At 52.4% G+C, this 25,644-nt stretch overlaps 1 protein-coding gene across 1 annotated transcript; it reads right to left on the bottom strand.

The window, feature by feature from the left end:
- Positions 1-419: 419 nt before the first annotated feature.
- Positions 420-25,465, bottom strand: RRP1B (ribosomal RNA processing 1B; the record flags this gene model as incomplete). The annotated part of the gene is made up of 16 exons (XM_079704219.1): positions 420-674; positions 1,529-1,592; positions 2,859-3,008; positions 4,672-5,306; positions 5,830-5,958; positions 7,047-7,066; positions 8,964-9,061; positions 9,642-9,736; positions 12,000-12,181; positions 12,620-12,684; positions 14,253-14,382; positions 14,721-14,782; positions 15,085-15,170; positions 16,404-16,461; positions 18,040-18,122; positions 25,336-25,465. The coding sequence occupies 16 exons, from the start codon at positions 25,463-25,465 to the stop codon at positions 481-483; spliced, it is 2,181 nt and encodes a 726-aa protein (XP_079560345.1). The 3' UTR covers positions 420-480.
- Between the last annotated feature and the right edge of the window lie 179 nt (positions 25,466-25,644).

The following is a 25,644-nucleotide window of genomic DNA, read 5'->3' as shown; positions in this document are numbered from 1 at the left end:
TTGCAGGTCACCTCTACCCCAAACTGCCAAACACCCCCAGAACACGGGAACAAAGCCCTACATGCTTTGAAAAAGAAAAAAGACAGACTGTTAGACCCAAGACCACCAGAAAACCAGCCTCGCTTGGCAGTTCCACACGCGCTGGGCGGGGCTGGCAAGGAACTGAGCCCCGGGATGCCACCGCGCGCAGCATCAGTACAGGGGCACCGGGCAGCGTGCTCTCAGCCCACGGGCCTTGCCGCCACGGCGGGGGGCCCTGAGGTCGCCCACAGCTGGGAACACCCGGGGAGCGGAGAGCTCGAGCACGAACGTCGTCTGCAGCAGAAGCTCAACCCAGACGCCCGCGGCCCCGTGGCTCACCCAGGACCTCGTACACACAACTCATGGGAATTTATAAAACAATAAAAAGGCCCCACCTTTAAAACGTTATAATTTATAGAATACTCTGTACAAAAGCAGTCTGTGAAAGGACTGACTACCCTAGAAGAAGTCTACAGCCGTCGGCCTCCTCTTTGGCGTGCTGGCCAGCGGCTTCTTGGTGCCCAGGGGTGTGCTGGCCGGCGAGCTGCTGGGGGTCTTCAGCACCCCGTGGAGGGGTCTCTGTTCGGGGTTGAAGGCCACCCGGGAGGGGCCCGTGGGACTGACCAAGATGCTCTTGTCCGTCTTCTTGAATTCTGCCCCAGATGAAAGCAAGGCCACAGGTTAACAGGGTGCGCACGCGTCCCTCCGTCCTACCCATCCGCCCACCTCGGTGCCGCCGGCAGCGCAGGCTCCCGCCGGACCCGAGCCGTGTGCTCACTCCCGGGCAGGGCGGTGCCCTCGCCAGGCGCGCAGAGAGGGCCCGAGAGCCCGGGAGGAAATGGAGTCGCCAGTGAGGCTCCTTCCCTTGGACGACTTTCACCCTCCACGGAAAAGGCCCTGAGGCCGCCTGCACGGACGTGGGGGGAGCGCCAGGCGGGCCAGGTCCCGGGGGATGGTTACGGAACACGGGCACTCAGTGAACCCCCAGTTTGGGTCTGGGATGAACCCCAGGTTTAGACAGTTGAAGGAGGAGCCTTTCCTTCCTGGTGGATTTGTTCCCCCCATTTTCTCCAGCGCTGAAGAGAGAGCTTCACAGGTCCTCTCCAGACAGTCCCTCCCTTCTGCACGCGTGCGTGTGCGCACGCACACACACATGCACCCGCGCGTGCACACACACACGTTTACTTGTGGTCCTTAAAAACAGCCAGGACCTCAACTCATTATGTACTTGAAAAAACCCTGGTTTCCTCCTTTGAAAGACAAAGCAAGGCAAGTGAATCACACCCGTACTGAAAGCGTAAGACAAGCATGCCCCTCTTCCTCTCTCCCCCGGGGCAGGCAGCCTGCAGACCTTCGCGGAGGCAGGACAGACCGCCAGACCGCGGGCCGACAGGGCTTCAGAATCAGGGCAGGCAGGCCTGGAAGCCGAGGCCCTCCCGGCCGCCCCGTGAGCGACTCAGCAACGGGCCCAGGCCCTCCCCGCCCCACAGAGCGGACGCCGACTCACCCGCCGTCATGTTCCTGCTCAGCCCGAACGTCACCTTCTTGGAGCTGGACGGCGTTCTGTGTGGCTGCAGAAGAAAACGACACTGAAAGGAGCAAAGGACAGCGGCCCAGCCACCCCGAGAGCCCCCGGGGGCCGCGTCGCAGGTCCAGCACCGGCCGGCCAGCCCCGCTCTGCAGTAACGGCCTGTCACTGGGGTCCCGGGGAGGAGAGCAGCATTACGGTGTTTGAAACCTCCCGGGAACAAGAGAAAGCTCACCATCCACTCCATCCACCTCGTCCCAGAGCCCCGCCGTGACCTCATAAGGGGAGCGATGGGCCCGCTCCTGTCACGGAACCTGACTTCTGGGGGCAACGGACGGGCACTTCCCAACTTCCTGTGCAGGAGGACTCCAAGCGGATTGGAGGTTCTAACAGTTCATCAAAATTAAGTAACTGCTTCCTATCTGACAAATTCCTAGAAGCGTCCCCGCTCTGCATTATGAAGCACTTTATCAAATCCTTCTTAGAATCCCAAATCTGTGTGAATCCCATAATTCTACTTCATACCATTTTTGCTTTAATACCAACATTTTGAGAGGGACTTGGCTTGTGTGAGTCTTGAGTCATTGAACAAATATCCCTAAAATACCTTAAAAGACACACAGGCAGCAGTCACCCTGCCGGCTCGAGTGGGTGCTATTTAAATGTGCACTCGCCGGGGGTGTCCCCAGCAGGCCAGCTCGGCCCGCCCGCCACAATGGCTCCGCCAGGACCTCTGTCTCCTGGAGGTGGACTGGACACACCCCCAGCGGCCCGGCCTGGGCACTCGGCACGGCTGGCCCTGCCTTCCTGAGCCCTGAAACAGTGACCGCCCTCTCTCACCACTGCCACTCGCCCTGACCACGCCCCTCGTGTCCCAGGCAGATCTGCGGACCCAGACTCCCCAGAGCTTCCGTCCCCGCCTTGCCGCCCAGTCCCGTGACTTCTCGGACGCGGCACCCCAGTCCCGGCGACGCGGAACGGTGTCACCGACCGCACCTCAAGCTCCCCGCTGAGCCCTCGGGCTGTCCGGGGCCGGAATGGCTGCCTGAACAAGGCCGGCACGCCGCGGGAAGCAGCAGAGGCCGGAGCGGGGCCCGAGGCCGGCGTGCAGAGCCCCTGTCCGCGCCTCGGGTGGCAGAGGGACAGCGGGCGGCGGGGCGGGGGTGGTACCTGCAGCCCGGGGCCTGGACAGCGGGCGGCGGGGCGGGGGTGGTACCTGCAGCCCGGGGCCTGGACAGCGGGCGGCGGGGTGGGGGTGGTACCTGCAGCCCGGGGCCTGGACAGCGGGCGGCGGGGTGGGGGGTGGTACCTGCAGCCCGGGGCCTGGCGAGGTGGCGGCCCCGCTGCCTTTGGCCTTCCTGAAGAACAGGGGCTTCGGGGAGGACGAGGCGTCAAACTTCACGAAGTCCTTCTGGGTCCTCAGCTGCTTCTTCAAAGGGCTGAGCGCCCCACTGCTCCCCTGTGTGCAGAGGGGTGAATGGGGGTCGCACCCCCCCGTGAATGCAGGAAGCGAGCAAACACAAGGCGGGACCCATGTACCAGCTCACCCCAAGCCCCCCGTTTCCTGTTCCAGGTGTGCAAACACCTCGCTTCCGGAGCAGACGCCACACACACACGAATGCCCGCCTCCCCACGCTGGCACCATGCCGACGGCCAGAGGTCTACCTTCTCGGCCACGAGAACCCATTTTTACCCATCTTCAAACTCATGCCCGTGTCCTGAAGATTCCCGCCTTTCAGAGACCGTCTACTAGGCAGTAATTCACATTCATTTCTGATCAGACATCACTGGCCACGCAAAGTTTGGCACGGGAGTGAGGCTACCAGGTTCTGTGGGTCCGTGACAGGCAGACACAGAATGTCCCCTGGACGTTTTACACTGACAACCCCACGGCGGGCCCCGCTCTATGCCTGGGGTCTCAGGGGTCTGGGAAGCCCAAGGCAGCCCACTGGTGGTTTTGGCAAGTCCTTGGTGTTCCTGGCCAGGACCCACGGTGTCGCACACAGGGACAAGACACGCCACCCCTTGGGGAGGAAAACCTCCCTCGACCCTGTGACTTATTTAGCAGCCGCTCTAATCCTCTCCGAGGAGGGCTACCAGGGGCCAGAGAAACGAGACTCGAAGAAGGAAACTCCTCTGATATTCTCAGTGAAGAAAGAGCATCAGGGACTAGTGGGTGAAGGGCAGAGGCTGCAGAGCCCAGAGAAGGTGACACGGGTGACATGGCCGTCAGGGAAGGTCTGAGGTGAGAGCAGACTTCCCAAATGCCAGCTGCGTGCCCCGTTTCCCTGGCTCAGACTGAATACGGACCCACTCAGGGATCCTGCACTGTGAGGCCCGGAAGCAGCTTTTAACCCAGTCCACACAAGCTCTGTAGACAAGGGCCTTGATGTCGTAACTGCTGCAAAGCAGGAGATGCAGATACACACGCTGGGCAGGGGTCAGCTAGCTTGTTCTGGAAAGGCCCAGGGAGTAAACGATTCTGGCTCTGCAGGCCGTGAGGTCTCTGTCGCACTCCTCAGCTCTGCCGCCAGAGGCAGAAGCAGCCAGGCCGGCATGGGCGCCGCCGGCGGGCCGTGTGCTAGGGAGACGACGTCTGCCAACAACTGGCACAGACGCACTGCACGTCCAGAGAGGGGGGTGTGAGACGCAGACCTAGAGCCCAGGTCCCCGTCTACAGGTGGCTCTAGAGATCCAAGTGGACAAAAAGTTTTTTCATTAAAAACATCAGTGAGATAAGAGAATTTGGGGCTTCTGCCTTTGCCAAAGGAGCCCAGGACTGGCCATGAGTTGAAAAAGAAAAACGAGATCAGCGTGTGACGGAGACACACACCTGCCTGTTCCTCTGCTGGGGCTGGCCATGGGGACAGTTCCCCAGCCTGAGGCCGGCCCTGCCCTGGCCTCTGCGTAGCCGGAGGGGTGGGGGCTGGGGGGGAAGCAGAGGAAGCCACCAAGGTGGGTCACTGCTTGCTCCTTGGTAGAGGCTGTCCGGAGCCATGACTGCTCCCTGGGCCAGGGGCTGGCTGTCCCCGGCCCTGCCCATCCATGGGGCTGAGGAGGTAGGGCCTTGACACTCCTGCCCGGGAGCTCCAGCCCCCCTGCCCTGGGCCCGGCCGCCTTACCAGAGCCTGGACGAGCTTGACCCCTCTGTGCTCCGCCAACTTTGACATCTCTTTCATTTTCTTCCTCTTTTTCAAAATGGCAGCTTTCTGAGCAGACAGGTGGTAGAGGTCAAGGCCGCTGGACTCCCCGCTCCTTTTCTTCACTTTCCCGCCCTGGGGCAGGATGGCAGGGCAGTCCCCTCTGTCTGCTGGGCTCGCTGGAGGGCCCTCCCTCCGGGGCAGGGGCCAGGCCAGCGTGGGCGGGCCGCTGCCGTTGACCAGGAGGGCCCCGAGCTCCCGCTTCCTCTTCAGGACTGGGGCGCCACCAGCCGGGGCCGCTCCCTCCAGGCTCTCCACCTGGACCCTCAGGCTCCTCCTCCTCAGTCGTTTTCTCCTGCTATGCACGGAGGCGTGCTCCAAGCCACCCTGCTCCCGGGGGCAGGATGTGGCCACCGTCCCCAGCTCAGCCGCACTCGCCTCCTGGGCTCTTCCGGGACCGGCCTCGGGCTGCCGGCTGCCATTCTGCTCTGGGCACATGGCCTCACCACCGGGCCGTAGGTGTTCAGGCCGGAGGCGGTTCTTCTTCTTCTTTTTCCTTTTTCTCTTTGGAATACTGCCTGAACTCTCCTCTTCCTCGGCAGGAGAGAACTTGGTTCCTAGAGGCACAAACCGGTCAGTGAGCGCCCCGGTGCCCAGGCCACCTGGCCGGCCTTGTGGGGGATCCCAGGGCACGTCCCCACGGCCTCCCAACAGGTCCTCCTCCGTGCCCTCGAACCCCACAAGCTTCCTCACCTGGCCCCATCTCTTCCCTGCCCCAGCTGTGACCGGAAACCTTCCTAAGGCCTGCTTTGATATAAATGGATCTGAAATAGTATTCCGATTTCTGCTAATTTTCAGGCCCAGACCCAGTAATAAAACAAATGCTCCGAAGGGCAGTGTCCACCCAGCATCTCCCTGTCCCCACCCACTTTCTCCACTAGGAGTCAGTAAATGCCTTTACTTTAGGGAGGCTGCAACGTGGTTCCACAGGAAACAGCAAAACACTCGGACAGACTTTCTGTCTCAGCCCCTCAGAGCGACGGCTTCCGCTCTGCGATGACCCGTGTGGATGGCAAAGGCAGTCCCCGCGCCGCCGCCCTTTCAGCCCCGCCCTCACAGACTGCGGGCTTTGTGGCTCACCTTTCCCTCTTTCCATGTCTGTTTTCTCCAGAAGTTTGTTCCCTTTCTTCTTATGCCTCCCTTGACTGAGGGTTTGGTCATCTTCGTCAGCAGAAGTGTCCTCAGCAAAACTGAGGTGAGAGATACTGCCTGCTGGACACCAAAGCCCCTCCTGGTCAGGTTTCTGAGACCAGCACCGCTCTGTCCCCAGGGCCTCCGAGCCATGCCCCTCCCCACGTCACGTGGGTCGAGTTTTAACCCTGATTTCTGCCATAGGGCCCTCACTACTCCCCCGACCCCAACCCAAAAGCTGGGACCCAGGAAGTACAGACTTAAAAACGCTTTGTGGGGACTTCCCTGGTGGTGCAGTGGCTAAGAATCTGCCTGCCAATGAAGGGGACACGGGTTCGAGCCCTGGTCCGGGAAGATCCCACATGCCGTGGAGCAACTAAGCCCGTGGGCCACAACTACTGAGCCTGCGCTCTAGAGCCTGTGAGCCACAACTCCTGAGCCCACGTGCCACAACTACTGAAGCCTGCGCAGCTAGAAGCCCATGCTCCGCAACGAGAAGCCACCGCGATGAGAAGCCCACGCACCGCAACGAAGAGTAACCCCCACTCGCCGCAACTAGAGAAAGCCTGCGCGCAGCAACGAAGACCCAAAGCAGCCAAAAATAAATAAATAAATTTATATATTAAAAAAAAAAACAAAAAAACAAAACTTTGTGCATCTCTCAGCTGAGGCAAGGGACTGCGGACCTGGGGTGGCACCCTCCACACCTAGCCAGGTCTGCAGGGCCCTCCGATTCTAAGCTCTCCGTGTGCAAGACGGGCGGGGGCAACAGACCATCCACTTGGCTCCAATGTAACCAAGCCCACAGGCAGCAGCTTCCCCTGGGGGACGACTGATCACACAGCAAATGAAAGGGACTCTGAGAGATCAGCTTGTCTTCTTCATGAAGAATCCACCCCGCCCCAGGGGCTCGAGCCCTCGCCCTGGCGTCCAGAGGGAGAGCCCGTGTCTGGCTCCGCGCTGGTCTCTGGACGGGGGGGTGGGCGGCGGGCTGGAAAAGGCCCAACGCCGGGTTCCTGCGAGGGCCTCTGCTCAGCTGAGCAGGCTAACTTCTCATGCTTTCAATTCGCGTCTCTCAATCCTGTTTTTCAAAATTTGGCACAACCGCCCTCTGTGGGGCCCATGCTTATTAACATCACCAGTTATAATCTTCTCATTTTCCTCACCTTCAGAAAGATCTTGGAATCTGAAACAGAAAACAAGAAAGGTTCCTAGAGAAACCCTGTCTTTCTGTCTTCTGTAAACATATGCACTAACCTTTTAAAATATAAGTGATACGTGTCTTTCCTTAAAGTAAAATCTTCATTGAGATATAATTCACATACTAAACAATTCACCCATTTAAAGCATACAGTTGAATGTTTTATTATCAATATATTTTTATTGAAGTATAGTTGATTTACGTTATTAATTTCTGCTATACAGCAAAGTGATTCAATTATACACATATATACATTCTTTTCTTACGTGCTTTACCGTTATAGTTTATAATACGATGTTGAATATAGTTCCCTGTGCTATACAGTAGGACCTTGATGTTTTCCACTTTATATATAGAAGCTTAAAGGGTAAGCAATATTTGGAGTTTGCTAACTCAGCTCCCTTCTCTTCTAGGACGGGAGGAGGAAGAGGAAGGTGGTGGGAGGCAAGGGCGAGAAACAGACAAAACTGCCCTCATATCATCAATGACACGAGGATCTAAAGACTTGTCTTGGCACATCCAAATGAAACGGAGAAATTTAAATCTTCTTGTTTCTTAAGGCTGAAGAAGCTAACATCTCTACATACACTGCATTCTCTGCTTTGTTACCAAGTGGAGACAGCCTAGCCGTTTTTTGCTCTACACGACTGCTGCATTAGAACAAAAGGAAGTGTGGGCCGTGTGCCGTGAGGATGTGTGTGCTGTGAGGGGCGTGTGCTGTGAGGGGGCGTGTGCATGTGGGGGGCGGGTGCTGTAAGGGGGCGTGTGCGTGTGGGGGGCGTGTGCCATGAGGGGCGTGTGCATGTGGGGGGCGTGAGCTGTAAGGTGGAGTGTGCTGTAAGGGGGCGTGTGCGTGTGGGGGGGTGTGCCGTGGGGGGGCGTGTGCCATGAGGGGTGTGTGCCGTGAGGGGGGGCGTATGCCGTGGTGGGGGGGTGTGTGCCGTGGGGGGGCGTGTGCCATGAGGGGTGTGTGCCGTGAGGGGGGGCGTATGCCGTGGTGGGGGGGTGTGTGCCGTGAGGGGGCGTGTGCCGTGAGGGGGGTGTGCGGTGAGGGGCGTGTGCCGTGACGGGGGTGTGTGCGGTGAGGGGCGTGCCCCGGGGGGGGGCTGTGCCGTGAGGGCCGTGTGCTGTGAGGGGCGTGTGCCGTGACGGGGTGGGGTGGGGTGTGTGTGCAGTGAGGGGGCGTGTGCCGGGGGGGGCGTGTGCCGTGACAGGGTGTGCTGTGAGGTGTGTGCGTGTGGCAGCGCGTGGGCTGCACAGCAGCGCCGGGGAGCAGACAGGCCCGCGTCCAGCTGCGTCTGGCGGCTGCGAGCCCGGCCATCGGTCGCCTCCCGGTGCCCCAGCTAACTCATGTGTGAAGTGGGGCAGCGACAGAAGCTGTCCTGGACGTGCAATGATTTCCGCGCAGCGCTCAGAACAGGGCCGCTCCCGGAGTGCGTGATCAAGTTCACCTGCTCCCTGTTGTCAGTCACAAGCCCGGGGCTGCGCAGTGCGTTACCTGAATGGCTGTCACAACCGCACTTCTGGCAGACAAAGTGGGAGCTAGGGGGCAGGGAGGGGAAACAGCCGCAGCGCTATTCCAACCACCCTGCAATTTCTTGATTAGCAGACTACACATTCTCCACAGGCTTCCTTCTACATCGTCACGAAACAGCTAAGAGGTGGGTTTAGCTGCCTCCGCAGAATGAACTTGAGGGGCACGGGAGTGGCTGTTTTTACAGAATCTTTCAGGTTACGTGTGGGTACTGCAAGACTATGAGTAATGATATTAAAGGACCGAGAAAAACGGTAAGCATGGTGACAGTTCATCTCATGGCAAGAAACAAAAGGGCTGGACTTGAACGCGAATGACGATCAGGTGAAACCTTCCCCGATCACTTACTTTTTGATTAGCTTGGAGAGACGTTTCCTGTTGAAGGGAGGGATGTTCTTCCTGTTGGTTATTTCCAGGAGTCGGTCAGCAACTGCCTTGTAGTCAAACTACGTGAGAAGAAAAACTAAACATCAGCCCAAAGCACAACGCTGCCTGGCTTGAAAATCACATCAACTAGAGACAGGAAACCCAGAGTTGGGGATTCTGGAAGCATCCCCCAACAGGCTGGTGTACACAGCATGCCTAAGGCCTGCCAGCCAGAAGCCTAAGCACTGCCCTTGAAAACTTCCTTTTATTTGTTCTCAGAAGAAGCTACTCTATATTTGTTCTCTTTCTTTTTTCCGAAAATTTAGTTGGTATGCTATGCTGTTCTGTGAATTTAATCCAGATGTTCAATTTGTACTTGGTATCGTAGTAAACCTCCTTTATTTGAAAAGTACCACTGGGCTCGCTTTGTGGTATGGAACAGAACAGATCTCAGTAATTCAGGCCAAAACAAAGACCAACATCTTTCAAACTGCCATCATACTTAAATCTCTTTGTCTCCAATAAGCTCATTACACCAGTGACTGAGGGATTAAAAAAAACCTTATGCATTAGGCATGTGGTTTAATCAGCTCTGACCCTAATTCCCCAGCAGCCAGGCGGCTCCACAGCATTCTACAAAAAGCAACACCTGCTACCAACCTGGAGAAGCAGCCCGGCGTCCTCCACGCTTCCGCTGCCATCCCGTCTGCCTTCCTCACCGACTCCCTCTTTTCTGGAGTGATATCTGCCCAGTGCTATCAAGGAACACATCCACAGACACAACTCAAATACGTGGCCATGGCTACCCCCAAGGGAGCCACCCACCGTCCAATTAGGTGCCTCTTAGTGAAAAACAACATTTCTTTTTCTTTTCTTTAAAAAAAATGTTTTTTAAATTTATTTATTTGGCTGCGCCAGGTCTTAGTTGAGGCACTTGGGATCTAGTTCCCCGACCAGGGATGGAACCTGGGCCCCCTGCATTGGGAGCTCGGAGCCTTATCCACTGGACCACCAGGGAAGTCCCAAGAAGAACATTTCTTTACAGACAAAACGCTGCAAGTACATTTATAAAATCTCCCAAAGATGTTTTGGTTTTTTAGTCCTGGGACATAAAAAAAAAAAACAAAACACCTGGGAGAAATCACACATTTTGCCTTTTAATTACCTTGTACACAAAACCCCACTGTGGAGTGCAGTGGAGGTGGACAGGAAACCTGTGGGCCAGGGCTCAGGCCAGTGGGAGGAGGGCAGACAGGGTCTGTCCCTAGTCTTAGGAAAGCTGAGGCTGTGGTGAACTCTCTACAGTAGGACACTGACTCTCAGGGTGCCGCCTCGGGAAACACAGCAGGCTGATGTTTATGTGACTCTGGCATTTAAGAAATAATCCAAAGAGCATTAAAGCTCAAGGAGAAGCAGATAGAAATGACTACTGAAATCACACAAGCTCTCAAAGGTGTCTCAAAGGTGTCTCTGGAATCCTATCAGCTCCTGAGTGGTGTGGCCTCAGGGCAGAGCCCGGAGTAGACTGGGCGGGTCCCACAAGCATCTAATGAAGAACCTGGGGGGGGATCTTGGGAAGCGCTCAGGGAAGAGGGGGAACGGCTCTAGTTCAGACACAGACGTGGCGGAAGGAGAGGGCCAGAGCCAAGTCAAAATGTGCTCAAGGCCATTCAGTGAGTTGTCACTCGTGCTGAGCTTACAATTAGAATATTTTATTTTTTCTTTTGTAAAGATTTGTCTTTTCCTGACTAAAGAATATATGATCATTGAAGAAAACTTAGAAAAAACAGACAAAAGTACAAAGAAAATAGAAATCACCCACAATTTTGCCACGCAGGGCTAGCTCTTACCACCTTGGTGTATATCCTTCCAGATACATACGTACATGTTTATATGCATATGTCTAAATATACAAATCAGGCACCTTCTACAGAGTTTTTTGGTCCTGCTACAAAAAATTTTTTGAAATTATATTTTCTCTATCATTATTATTATTATTATTATTTTTTTTTTGCGGTACGCGGGCCTCTCACTGTTGTGGCCTCTCCCGTCGCGGAGCACAGGTTCCGGATGCGCAGGCTCAGTGGCCACGGCTCACGGGCCCAGCCGCTCCGCGGCATGTGGGATCTTCCCGGACCGAGGCACGAACCCGCGCCCCCTGCATCGGCAGGCGGACTCTCAACCACTGCACCACCAGGGAAGCCCCTCTCTATTAGTTTTTGAAAACTTTCCTTTTCAATGGCTCTAGAACATTTCAAAAGCGTGGGTACAACCTGAACTAGCCTTTTACCTGACACCGTGGCACCAAGATGCTGAAAACCAACGTGAGTTCTGATGAGGCTGCATTTTAAATGCCCCACGCAATTCCCACGGATACAAACAGCGCTGAGAACAGGGTCCATCCACAGTGGTTATTTATACACCCGAAGAAAAAGAACCCTGGAGGAACTCGGAGACAGAAAGGAGAGCTGCAGAAACAAGCATGCGTTCCCAATGCAACAGTAAATCAGGTCTCCCGTCAGGGACCCTCTTACAGACACGAGACCACATTAAGATTTTTAAACACATCAAAAAAGCCGAAGGAATTCCCTGGCAGTCAAGTGGTTAAGACTGGTTAAGACTCGGTGGTTTCACTGCCGAGGGCCTGGGTTCAATCCTGTTCGGGGAACGAAGATCCCACAAGCCTTGCAATGCAGCCAAAAAAGAAAAAAAAAAAAAAAAAGCTGAAACAACAAAAACGCACAAAACCCAAAGCAACGGCAACAAAAATGACAAAACCCTCGAAGAAAGCCCTGCGGCCCTGGGAACTGCAGAACTGTGCGTGAGCCCCAGTGTAACCAGGGGCCCTGGAACCGAGTGTCTAAACACAGCCCTACTTCCTTTCCCAGGTGGTGGCCAAGGCAGAGGCACCTCTGATGAATTCCAGGGTGTAGTCAGTGAGCTGGCAACAAATGTATTAAAAAGTGTTCCTTTGAGTGAACTTTGCCTAAGAAAGACTCTTCAAGTAAATCCTGTTACCTGTTTTCTTTCTACTGATTGCTTTTCTCCATGTCATCTCATTTCCAGACGTCTCTTCCTCAGAGAGGTCACTGTCACCCACTTTGGTTTTCTGTTCCTCAACCGTCTCTTCAGGTGCAAAAGGAGACTGATCTACAATGACTTCAAAAACACCCCTAGCTATAGTCTGTACCAGAGTCTGGCTGAGGGCGGAAGCACAGCAGAGAGAGTGTGGTTAACAGTCGGCCTGGACTTGGTTCCCTAAAGGAGCACAGAGGGGGCCGGGAGGTGGAGGAAGTCACCACACACCCCATCCAGCCCCCCGGGGACCCGCTGGGACCAGCAGCCGGCACCCGCGTTTCTAACCACACCCCCGGGCCAACCAGCTGCAGCCGCCAGGGGCCAGCTGGGCGCCGCGTGCCGAGGGGGAGGGACCGGGGGTGGGAGGGAGCCCGGGCGATGGGAGGACGAGGTTCCTGGAGCCGCTGGGGGGCCCAGCCACGACTCAGAGCTTCCTTCCAACGCCGCGCAGCTGCTCTTAGCTTTGGAGGGCCTGTGCGCCATGCTTCACCTACAATTTTACCACCACCTCCCATAATGAAGCACCAACCGAAGCAGTAAAAACACACGTGGATACTTACTCCTTAGTCTTGGCGGCCACCTTGCAGAATGGGTCAATAAACTTGAGGTTCTGATCGGCCAGCAGCTGTAATTTAGAAAGAGGAAAAACAATGAGGGCGGAGAAAAGAGCCTTTCTCCTTTCTGATGTGTCCTTGAGAAAGGAACCATTCGTGTTTCTCACACAGACTGCATCAGACCAACACGTATCTCACAACGCCCGAAACACACTCCGCTGAAGGTCACGGCCGCCATCCAGCCACCTGGGCATCTCTGTGCAGTGACCAGAGAAGATGCCCCTCCCAGCATTCCCAACACATACGCCTTCCTCCACGGAGAAGTCCCACTCGGACACTCCCGGACACTAAGGTGAGGAATTAAAGAACAAATGTTCACCGCAGATCACTCGTGAAAGAGGAGGGTAAACCACTCCTCCTAATCCCCAATTCAGATACTCACTGGCGTGCTAAAAATTGTGTACTTCCTTTCTAGCCCTTTGTCTGTTCACAGATGAATATATACTTAAAAAGCCACACCATTTGCCCAGCTTTGTCTGTGGCCTTTTTTCCCTACTGCTTTTTATTTTTATTTTTTGGCTGCACCTCATGGCTTGCGGGATCTTAGCTCCCCGACCAGGGATGGAACCCGTGTACCCTGCAGTTGGAAACGTCAAGTCCTAACCACTGGACCACCAGGGAAGTCGCCCTACTGATTTTTTTTTGTTTTGTTTTTGTTTTGTTTTGTTTTTGTTTTTGTTTTTGCAGTACGCGGGCCTCTCACTGTTGTGGCCTCTCTCATTGCGGAGCACAGGCTCCGGACGCGCAGGCTCAGCGGCCATGGCTCACGGGCCCAGCCGCTCCGCGGCATGTGGGATCTTCCCAGACCGGGGCACGAACCCGTGTCCCCTGCATCGGCAGGCGGACTCCCAACCACTGCGCCACCAGAGAAGCCCGCCCTACTGATTTTTTAAAAATAATTAACTAATTTATTTTTGGCTGCGTTGGGTCTTTTGTTGCTGCGCGCAGGCTTTCTCTAGTTGCAGCGAGCGGGGACTGCTCTTCGTTGCGGTGCACAGGCTTCTCACTGCGGTGGCTTCTCTTTGCTGTGGAGCACGGGCTCTAGGCGCGCGGGCTTCAGTAGTTGTGGCTCGCAGGCTCTAGAGCACAGGCTCAGCAGTTGTGGCGCATGAGATTAGTTGCTCCGCGGCACGTGGGATCTTCCTGGAGCAGGGCTCGAACCCGTGTCCCCTGCATTGGCAGGCGGATCCTTAACCACTGCGCCACCACGGAAGTCCCCCCTCAATGCTTTTTAAAAACTCAACATCACAAGCACTTCCTCATGTTACAGAATCCTTTGTTGGACTGCATAAGCTGTTTTCAATTCTGTTTTATAAGACTGCCATGTACACCCTTACTGCATAAATCTTTATCCACATGACCCATCACCTGCTTAGGACACATTCCTAGATAGGGGAAGAACTACGTCAAAAGAAAGGCTGACCCATCCGTGCTGCTACTGTGGCTGGTAACCCTGAGCGCCAGCAAACAGCATTTCCACCCCCAGCTCACAGAACATTCAGAGCAGGGCCAAGACCCTGCCTGTTTGGGGGAGCTGTGGCCAAATTACACTGCTGCAGGGTGTCTGCCCACTTCTTACCTCTCTCCCTCCCACCTTGGACAGTTCATCCAGATAAATATCAATGAAGTGGAATTTCACTCCGTTCGGAGACTGACTCTCAGGATGTAGGATCTCCTTCATCAAGACGTCCAGGAAGAGCTTGATTCGGCTACAGGAAACAACACACACGGTTCTGTTAACCCCAGCTGCCAACATCCTCTCTTCCCCCAGAGAAACTGGCAACACTCTCGTGCCCCCCTACTTAACAAGCAATGCGAGGCGGAAAAAGCTTGACAACCACTGAAACAAGTATAAAATGCTAACTGTCACGTGTGCTCAGATCTGCTGGATTTGAAGTTCTTCACGCGAAAGGATGTTTGGCTCTTGGTACGCAGAGTGGAAGGCGTGGATCAGGCGATTCAAACTTGTTAATTGAAAGACCTGAAACCACACTATTGCCTTAAACGTTTTAAGGCCCCCAAACACTAACCCATACAGTTTACCAACCTTTCTTCCCAGCCGTTTCGCTTCAGAACTTCAAAGGACTGCCTCAGGACCAGACGGATCAGCTATAGAGACAGACAACTTTTGTTACAAAGAAAGGGAAAGTGAGAAATATCCATCAGCTGAGCAGAATGACTGGTATAGCCTGCATCCCCAAAGTGAAAAAGTTTCCGCAATAATCATATTTAGCTTCTAGAACAAAAACTGTTCACTAAGGATGCCCAAACAAAACAGACGGCTCTGAGCACATCTTCCAATGCTCTCCGCTGGTCACCTTACCGTGCACCGCACCGACCAACCTTGGCACGGTCCGCCAGCTGCCGCCCGCCCCCAGCCCCGAGCAAAGGGGCTGTGGCCCCGCCCTCACCATGTGGTACTTGTCCAGGCGCAGCCCGTCGATGTCTGGCCACTCCCGGTTCACGGTTTGCCAGAAGGTCTGGATGAACAGGTACTCTGCAGTGAACAAGAGGCTCTGAACGCGTGGTTTACAGGGTACCATGGTACCACAGAGCAAGAAAGTAACGAAGGGAAACAGACTAGGATTGTGTATTCACTCTTCTCAAGAATTCTTGGGCAGCCAGAAAATCTGGTCAGTAACTAAGTATGCTCAGTAACTTCTTTTACATTTAAATAAAAGCATATTTTAATAACAGGAAGGCTGGTAATATCTTAACGTTCAACTTGAATGCTGTCTGGAGAGTGTTTCATTATCCACTGCCAAGCCACGTTTCTGTTAAAGATCAAAAGATTTCCTGAGCCCCAGCTACTGGCCCTTTTCCAAAGCCCGTCTCTACCTAACGGTCAACCCAAAGCCATTAATTCTGATGAACACTTGGAGGATCCATGGAGAAACTCGGCTTTTTTTTTTTTCATGTTCAGTGTCAGCTGGGTGAGGTCTAACAAAACATTCTATTTTTCTCTTCTGAGCCATGAAATTAGCACCTTTTCACCCCAAAATAATTTGGGTTTTTTGCTTTACTTCTTTTTGCACAATTCTCTCTTGATATATGAAAAGCTACAGTATACTCCATGTGTAGAATTTTGGTCCTTACGAAGTCAGCTGAGACCCTGCTAAAATCCAGAGAACCACGGAGGGTTAATGAGGCCAGTGGACGGCTGTGTTCTGAGGAGGGCTGAGCAAAAGAGGCGAATTCTGCTTTCTCTTCCTCTGTAGCTTATCAAAGCCTGAGTGTCTCAGAAATAATTAATTCCTCCCTTTGTTTATTCTTTTTGGTCAAGAGGGGTTACTTTACAGCTTGTTACCAGCGATGACCTTAAATGGCTCTAGTCTTAAGGAGGGTGAGCCATCCTCTACATCCAGAGGTTACTGCAAACACCAGCATAGTCACACACAGCCTCTAAGAGTGCTAAAGTAACTCAGGATTTGGAAACTCTGGAGGACTGCTATTTCTTAAAATATTTTTTTGAAATTTCTGAGATGCCCGATGTGGTGTCCCACAGGACACCTCCTTCGTCACCCTCTCAGTGTGTTTAACAGTTTCCCCATGGGACGGTTTGTCACCTGACATTTACACACTAGCAGCCCAGGTTCACATGAAGCTAGCCCACTGGAAAACGGAGACTTTGAAGGAAGGAGAAGAAACAATATTGACTAGATTTCGTAGGCAAGTTACCAAGTCTGATGAACAAGGAAGTTTCAAAAGTCATGGAAACATCAGGACTTACGGGCCTCTGAGTTGTTAACAACATGGATGAGGTGGGAAATAGTGTTCGCTAGCTCCTCCTGCAAAGGCGGGGTTGGGGAGAAACATCGGGGTTATTACGCGGTACCACTGACACGACAGCATCACGGCCTGAGGGGAGGGGCGTCGCTAGCTCTCGTTCTCAATGTCACTTCCACTAAGAAGCTTGTATCTGGATATCCGGATTTCATCAAATGTGAGATTCCCAATTTCGACGGACCCCTGCGCCAACTCAACATGCCTTTGAGAACTGTCTAAGCCGCATGCTTACGCAAGCCATCTCTAGCTATGCGCTCAAATGACCTACGGAAGAAACACACTAGCTGTCAACAAGTCCTGGCTGTCAAGATACAACTTGAATTGAGATTCCAAACCCCCAAATAATGGAAACACAGGTGCCAACGAGGGGGAGTTGCCGGCAGGCAGACACCGGGACTGTCCTCCCGTGCGGAACCAGGAAGTCCTCTCGTTGGCTTGCTCAGAGACAGGCTGCAAAGGCAGGGCGGTGGGAAAGGTTAAGGGCATCCAAGGCCACGTGAAGAGCCCGTCCTGCTGAGCCACACAAGCTCGCTGGGGAGAATTTGGTGTCTCGGTCTATGAAGAGACCTGCCTTGGGGAGTGTCAACAAAGTAACTGTTTATGAGCTACAGAAGGGAAGAACAATCCTTGTCGATACTACCTGGACTCAAGTCTTTCTTACGCATTTTAAATGAACTCCCAGACTTGCAAGTGATCTTCCCTTTTATCTGTTTTCATCTGTTTTCTTCCTCCACTAAAGCTGTTGGTTACTGTTACTTTGAATGTAACTTAAAAATATTTTGCTCCGCTATCCTACTCAAAACATGTTCAGTGGAATAAAGGCAATAAATCAAAGTGAGTCATTACACAGCTTAGGGGAAGTGGCAAAGCTGCACGGTAAAACCCAGCCGAGTAAAACCTACCCACGACGTGTCAGGGGGCTGCAAACAGCGTTTCCTAAGGCTGCCCCTCTACTGCTACAAAGGCAGGCCTGCTTTTCCACGGCAGAACAAAGCTCTTAAAGAGCCTAAGCCATTTTCTCTGACAGTTTTGGTGGCGGGGCTCGGTGTGCGCGGCAGACAGGGGTCCAGGTGAGCACGCACACCAGTGACAAGTCTCCACTGCCTTTGCGGGTGAGGCCATCAGATCTGGGGCCGCTGCTCACTCTACAAAGACCCTGCCCCCAGCATGGGGGCCGCCCAGTCCCGGGCACCCACTTGGCTGTGGCAGAGGTGGGCCTGGAGCCAGGGTAGCTCACAAGATCTTAGACTAGTGCCATGCTGTTTTGGACCACAAATAATAAAAGATATAACAGAAACTTTAAAATAAGTAATGTAAATAAAACCTACCGTGGAACCTATGAAACTGTGACAGAGAAATAATAAATCTAATTTGTGTGTCTTCTTTGCTCTTTGAAGAGATAATTAACCTCACTGCTTGCATTCCTTTCTATATGGACAAGAGGTCAGAAAGTGATCTCTTGAAGCAATGGTTTTCAGTTTGTTTCCGTACATTAGGGATGGATACAGCATAAAATGGGCAGGTCTCTTATCCACCTGTGCCAAAAATCCAGTCATATGACAAAGGGAACTGTAGGTTACCTGTAGAAGGGGTTCATCCTGCACCCACATGCAATAGAAGAGCCCTTTCCATATTTTTAGAAGTTCTTCTTGGCTGAAACCTCCTAGAGGGTAAAACAGCATAAAAATCTTATTTTAGAGTCCAAACATTTCCTTTCTAAATTTAGAACTGCCACGTAAGCCGTGAAAATAATACTGCATACGTTTTCATTCTTTCACTTGCAAATGTCTTTTTAAATTTGAAGCATACATTTTCTTGCTGTTATAAAACAAACACACATAAATTAGGCAGTTTTATCAGCTATGGTGCAGGGCCGTAGTGGTGGCGTGTTCTTATTATCTGAGGAAAGAAGCAAATGTCATCACAACAAAACATTAACTAATTCAGTGGCCATTTACGAGTTCCCCCAAGTGGCCCTCTGCCTAAAACTAGCACCTCATCCTGCACACCAACATTTTCACTGCTCTTGCAAAGCAAAATTGCAAATCCTACAAAAGATGAAGGATTTGCGTAAGTCCCGTACAACTAGCCCAGGGAAACTGGCAAAGCTTTGGGATATTTTTGCAAAGATGACCCTTTTAAGGATCGTACATTCGGCTGTACCTTGATCTCCCTCTCTCCTGGTTACAGTTTTCATTTACTGGGCAAGCGTAGTCTTGTTTTAAGTGGCACCACCCTGGTCAGCCTTGTTCTCACTCATTATTCAAGCCCCCCACCTCTGCCTGAACCGCCTATGACCAAGCCACAAGTGGCACGCAGACTTCTGTCTCCTGGGTGGACCCCAGGTGTCAGGGAACAATTGCTGAGTAACATAAGAACCCACAAAATCAGGTAAGTGTACACCCTTGCAGTTTCCAAGCCTATGGAGAACAAACAGAATCCTCAAGCCTTGATGCCTGTTACAAATGGTCATTATTAATATTTCACTAGAAGGTACCAGGAAGAAGAATCTTCTGGAGCAGCAAAGGATAAACTAGGTGAATGTAAACAAGTATGTATTTGGAATCAATGTGATTTCAATACTCCAAAGCATAGTTAAGTTAAAAGTGACAAAGAGATCCCTTTTGATAGAATGAGGTTTATGTATTTTATTCAGAGTATGCTTTAGAGCTTTATAGGTACTGATTTCCAGGTTACTAAAGACCTTTCTCATACCAACAATTTCATTATAGTGCATTTTGATTCTTTGTGATGGGCTCTCACTTCCCCAGAAACGACAGTAACAGTGGTTTATTAAAGTGCCTTTCCTTTAGGGCTCGGGCAAATGATGTGCCAACTGGTTTCCTCCCCATCTTGTAATAAATAAGCCACACCTGACTACACAGCTATGGTGTAAGTGGTAAGTTCCACCAGAGCAGAGCCAACTGCAGTCACGACTGTAGTCACTTTGTCATAGTCACCTGTGTTTATAACCAATCACGTTAAGACTAATGAATTAGTGGATCTGGGCAAGGGTCATCAATGGCTGCTAAAACATTAGGTGAACAAACACTGAGGAGCGTTACAATGGATGAATCAGACCAACAACACCCGAGCCCGTTAGATGTCCCATGTGACGCAACAGGAAGGACACAGCATCACTTGTTAAGTATTCTCTCAAAAACGAAAAAGCTAATCTACACCACTTCAAATCTTAGCTGTTAATACCAGTTTGCAGGAAATATAGGGGTCAGAGGAACATGTCAAATGAGACCATGGGATGCAGCCAGCAAAACCCCGGATGTCGGAAACTCTCTAGGACAAATGACCCAGTTCCTCCAATGAATAAACTGCAAGGGAAAAAGAGGTGGATAAGCCTGCTGGAATTTAAGATCTTTGTAGACATATCGACCAAACACAATGGGTGGGTCTTGTCTGGATTCTGTTTGTCATAAAGAATCTATGGAATGATGGGAAAAACTCAACCGATTGGATATTTCATATTAAGGAAAGATGTTCAGAAGGTGTGATAATGGTGCTGTGGTTAGGTTAGAAGGGTCCCTATCTTAGAGATACACACTGAGGTATCAGGAGATGAAATGAGAGGCTGGGGATTTGCTTCCCAAGAATCCCGTGGGAAGGAGGAAGTGGGCCGATCAGACAACCCGGCCAGGCAATTAATAAATACTGAAGCAAAGTACTGATATTTGAAATTATGTACTTGAAATATTCCTTAATTAAAAGAAGAAAAAAAGAACTGCATGAGATTATCAAAATGTTATCACGGGCTGTTTTCTTTCTTCTTTTTACTGTTGAGAAAACTCATCATAATGAAACTGGAAAAGCACGACCACTGATGAAACCGGATTTAAATGACACCAGTTCCTGCATGAGGCTTGGGACTGGGCATCCTTGTTTTTGCCAAGCAGCTACAGAGTCTCCCCCTCCAGGGCTGCCCCCTTCACGGCAGGGCTGGGCAGGGTTCACCTATGTGGAGGGAAGCAGCCAGCTGGGCTTATGCCAAAGCAGCAGGAACACTCTTGCCCACAGGGCTGGCGCGAGAATGGACTGGTCATCCCACGGCTGGACAAGATCCTCGTGCTCAGGCCTTAGGAAAGACTCTTGATCTCTCCTGGGAGACTTGAAGAGAAGCCACGGTTTGGACCCTGCCACACGGCTGGGAGCCTGTCTGAGAATGGAAGCATCAGGGGGCAGCAGAGCTGTCTGCAGAGAAGCTGGGCTCTGGTGCCATCAGTGGGGCTCCTGCATAAAGCTGTGCTTTGGTTTTCTTCCCCTGAAGACTAGTGTGGCTTGGATAGTCTGTCAAGTTCCAACAAAAGAGTCCTAACCAATAAGAACATTTATGGCAAAAAAGTCATATACTATATCAGAGTACACAATTGAAAGTGGCTTATTCACTGCTTCCCAAACCCAGTCCCCCCCCACCCCGAGGGACCACTGCTCTCTGCCTGGTGGCATCTTTCCTGTGTGTGTTTACACAACACTCATGTGTGATACAGAAACGCACAGGTGTGTGTGCTCAAGCTCAGAAGCCTTTTCACTTAAAAAGAGCACAGTGTGTATTCATCTCCAGATGGCTGCTCTAAGGGCGGCAGCATGTCAAACCACCTCTAAGTGATCTTGTGAGGCACTGAAGCATCTCTGGATAACCCACACCTGTACCAGGCAAAGGTGTGCTGGGATGCACTCCAGAGGCCTCTGTGAGGGAAAACAGCACATTTCAACAAAGTGACAGGTGAGAGCAGATCCTGGACAGCGGGCAGGAAAGGGGCTTGGACGTGAAAGAGTATTCTGACTTTCATCCTACGTGGAGCAACCAAGTACAGCGGAAACGAAGCACTGGTCAGGCCCTGGTCAGCTCCTTCCTGGCTGTCACTCCTAGAAAGGCCTTGAGCCTCCTGTTCCTCACCTGTGACACGTGTCAGTTTCACGCGTAGGGTCAAAACTAAGTGTACAAATGAGAAGCACGTTGTAAGAGCAAAGCACTACATGGTGGGCGGGTATCGCTGTGATCGTCCCACGTTCTCTACCCACAGCCTAGTAGAGCTCATCTCCCTTAAAAAACACCTATTTCCGGGGCTTCCCTGGTGGCGCAGTGGTTGAGAGTCCGCCTGCCAATGCAGGCGACGTGGGTTTGTGCCCCGGTCCGGGAGGATCCCACATGCCGCGGAGCGGCTGGGCCCGTGAGCCATGGCCGCTGAGCCTGCGCGTCCGGAGCCTGTGCTCCGCAATGAGAGAGGCCACAACAGTGAGAGGCCCAAGTACCGCAAAAAAAAACACACAAAAAAACAAAAAACCCCACCTATTTCCAACATATATATATATAAATCCCTCATTTTCACCCAGGAATTTAACTGGTAAAAACAAGGTACCAATCTTTGAAGCATGTAAAGCAAAACAGAGAAATGCTCATCATCTAATTTCCTTCAAGACCCTGAAGATGAATTACGACATATCTGAAGCAGTTTTGTCCCACAATTGCTTTTGGATTTGTCTTTTTTTCTTGGGGGTTGAGTTTCTTAAACTTAATACAACTAAGTTTCTAACAATAATATAGGTTTAGTTGCTTCAGAATGAATGAGGTGAACATGAAAGTGACACGTGGATACAGCAAGTCCAACAGCTCCTCTCATCACGAATCAGCCCAGGAGGCAGCTTAGCCGGTAACACGTGACCCCACACCTGTGTGGAAACAGCCATAGCTCCCCATTTCTCTAACTACTGAGTTGAGAGACCCCAACCCTGCCAGTATGAAGAAACACTTCTTTCCCCCATTACTGCCACTGGCTCTAAGACACCATCAACTATAAGATGTACTGTTATCTTACGTGCTGCCGAGAGAAAGCAGGAACGCAAACGAAACTGTCACAAGGTTGATTTTAAAATTTATCCCAATTTTGGATGCTAAATGCATAAAGCTGCAGAATGGATAAAAGAGGCCGAGATGCTTGTCTGTTCTGTTCCCTGCTGCACTCCCAGTGCCAAGAGCAGTGCACGAAATAATAATAGCACAGAGGAGGCGCTCCACACGTTTGCTGAATATATGAACGAATAAACAGGGACGAAATGAGCCCTTGTGAATAAAACCATGGTTATTCTACAACTGTGAGTGATCAACAGGAACACTTAAAGTAGCAGAGCAACATCGAGTTGCTTTAAGTTCTACAGAGATTTTCAATTTGTTTTTGAAATCACGAAGCTCTCTATGTTGCTAACAGACAACAAGAGTAAAATTTCAGGGGCTTCCCTGGTGGCGCAGTGGTTGAGAGTCCACCTGCCGATGCAGGGGACGTGGGTTCGTGCCCCGGTCTGGGAAGATCCCATATGCCGCGGAGCGGCTGGGCCCGTGAGCCACGGCCGCTGAGCCTGCGCGTCCGAAGCCTGTGCTCCGCAGCGGGAGAGGCCCACATATCGGGGAAAAAAAAAAAAAAAAAGAGTAATATTTCAGACTGCCTTTTCTATGCCGAAGACGACACAGAAAACTTGGGTCTGTCAGTGAGATTCGCTGTCAGGCCAAGTTATTTCCAAACTTGTGTTTCTATTCTGACGAGCACAGCTGTGGCAGATAGTTTTATTTTGTCCCATCATCACTGTCTAGACATTCACTTTGCAGTTACTTTTTGGAAGGCCCGCTACATTCCCTGCAGTGTGGGCGTGGTGGTGAAAAGGAGTACAGGACAAGTAACTCAGGTGGGATGGCGCTAACCAGACCGGACCCCGGGCACTGGTACACACCCCCGGCCTCCTCCCCCAGCATCACCTTGGCATTTCAGACCCTGAGCCTGTTCACCAAGGGGCTCTGAGCACCAGGCTCTGTCTGGCTGCCTCAGCCCGAACGTACTGCATCTGGTCCCTCTTCTGTTCCTGTACACGGGAAGGCCCTCGTGTGTCTGGATGTGCGCTCACTTCCGGCTAGGAAAACAGACGGAAGCTTACAGTGTTTTGGGGGGAGAATGGCACATCTACTGATAATACGAAACAGTATAGCTAAGTGCCACAACAGACACATACTGGATATCTCCAAATCCTAGAGGAGCAGGGTGAAGTGACAGGTAAGGAATTTAGGGGCAAGCGATGCTGAACTGAATGCCGGGAGTGGATCAAGGCTGGGAACCTCTTCTGAGTGAACAGGAGAAGTGAAGGTAGAGGTGATAAATGGTGTACTGTACACCAGGAATCAGTGTGGAGCAGTCACATAGGGGCTGAGGTGGGGAGAAAGAGAGGACAGATCACGGTCCGCAGACCTGGAATTCCAAGAAGGTGGTGATGTGATCCAGCTGTTTTAGGAAGATGAGCCCAGGCTGGTTTGTGGAGCATGGGTTCAAGGGGGGCACAAATGGAGTTGTTAGATCAGCCAGGAAGTAAGCAAGTGCATAGGTCTAGATGAGATGGAGGGGCCTTCAATCAGGGCAGAGTAATTCAGGAGAGGAGACAGGGAAGACCAAAGGACAGTGGATGCAGGGTGCAGGGAGAGGATGAGGAAGAGTAGTCCAGGCCATGCACGTGTCCAGCTAGAGTCTGAGTGGAGGATGGAAACTGGCATCCAAAATAAAAGAGCATGAGAGACTTCCCCAGCAGTCCAGTGGTTAAGACTCCGCCTTCCAATGCAGGGGGTGTGGGTTTGATCCCCGGTCAGGGAACTAAGATTCCGCATGCCGTGCAGCATGGCCAAAAATTAAAAAGACCACAGGCAGCAGAGAAGCACCAGAAGAGGAGGTTTTGGAGGGAAGAAAATGAGTCACTTTTGGGCATTCTGAGTTTGAGGACATGCAGGTGGAGACGTCAGGTGAGTAGGGCATATCTGAGCTGAAAACAGCAGAGGTCTGGGATAGAAGGCTCAGGTTCGGAACCTCTAGCATACATGGGATAAGAATAAATTAAATCTGTCGGGAAGACCCCTAACAGAATCGAAGTCAGAAAGCTTGGCTTCATTCCTCTTTCTAGCAGACTTCCCATGAAACTGTATTTTCTTTTTCCTGGGTAGTCTTTCGTGATTTCTTGTCAAAATAAAACAAACTAAGGATGTCAGTACAGGGATAAATGATATCAATTCTTTCAAATAGACTCAAAGTATTAATACTAGCAATAAACAAATCAGACTTTATCTTAGTGCAATAAAAACCTCCATTGCGTAAAGTAGTTCATGCCTTCAAGGGTTTACAGATCAGGTAACAAAATCCGTCAATGGCACCCCACTGAAGTTAAAATCCAAACCACAAAAGCCCCGTGTGACCTGGCCACTGCCTACTTTTTCAACTTCATCTGTTAACACCCTCGCCCTCTCTTACTGACCTTCCAGCTCTTCCCTCTCGCCTCCTCTCAGACCTGTTGAACGCCACCCCAAGAGGCCTGTGGAACGGCCTGTATAGAGGAGCTCTCTCTTTCCTTGGTTTTCGTTTTCTTTACCTCACTTATACGAGCCCTGTTTCAGTTATCTATTCCTCCCTGGATTTCCCGGGACAATTTCCTCGAGGGTAGGGTTTCTATCTTCTCTCCTGCAACCCCAGCACCTAAAGGTGTTGGTCAAGTGAGGACGTAACTCAATGACGAGCGCACCAGAAGCAAGTAGGAGAGTCCACTGATCCAACGTGCAGGCATGGGATCGGACAGAACGCGTCTACTCTCAGCTTCCCCGCTCGCTGCGACTTTCGGCAGACCACCTAACCCTGTCGGCCGCAGTCCCTCAACCGTAGAACCGGACGAGACCCAGCAGGAAGCGGACACAGAAGCACATGCAGGAGTGCGAATCAGTGCCGCACGCTACCCCCGCTCCGCCGGCGGCTCCCCCGGCCCGGACCCCCTCCCCGCACGCCCCGGCCCACCCGGGGCTCCCCAGCCCCCGCCGCCATGTGCGCGGCGGACCGCCGGGCGCCCACCTGTCTCCCTCTGCGTCTTCACGCTGATATACTGGCGCAGCTTCTTCACCGCCCGATCCCGGATGCCCTTCTCGTGGGACGCCAGCCGCTGAGCGAACTGGATCTCGGCCGGCTGCATGGCGGGGGCCATCGCGCCCGTTGGAGCATCCCCGGCCGCAGCCCGCCGCCGCCGAGCGCCAGCCACCGTACTGCCCGGGCCGCGACTGCGCAGAAGGCAGCGGGGCGGGCGGCGGCGCGCGGGTTGATGGCATCACAGAGGCGCCGGACGCCGCTCGCAGCGCGTTCTGGGAGCAAGCGCGGCTGCCTGGG

This window comes from Hyperoodon ampullatus (assembly GCF_949752795.1).
Source record: "Hyperoodon ampullatus genome assembly, chromosome: 5".
Taxonomy (NCBI): Eukaryota; Metazoa; Chordata; class Mammalia; order Artiodactyla; family Ziphiidae; genus Hyperoodon; species Hyperoodon ampullatus.
The sequence above is the reverse complement of the archived record's forward strand: the minus strand, read 5'-3'. Positions and strand labels throughout refer to the sequence as shown.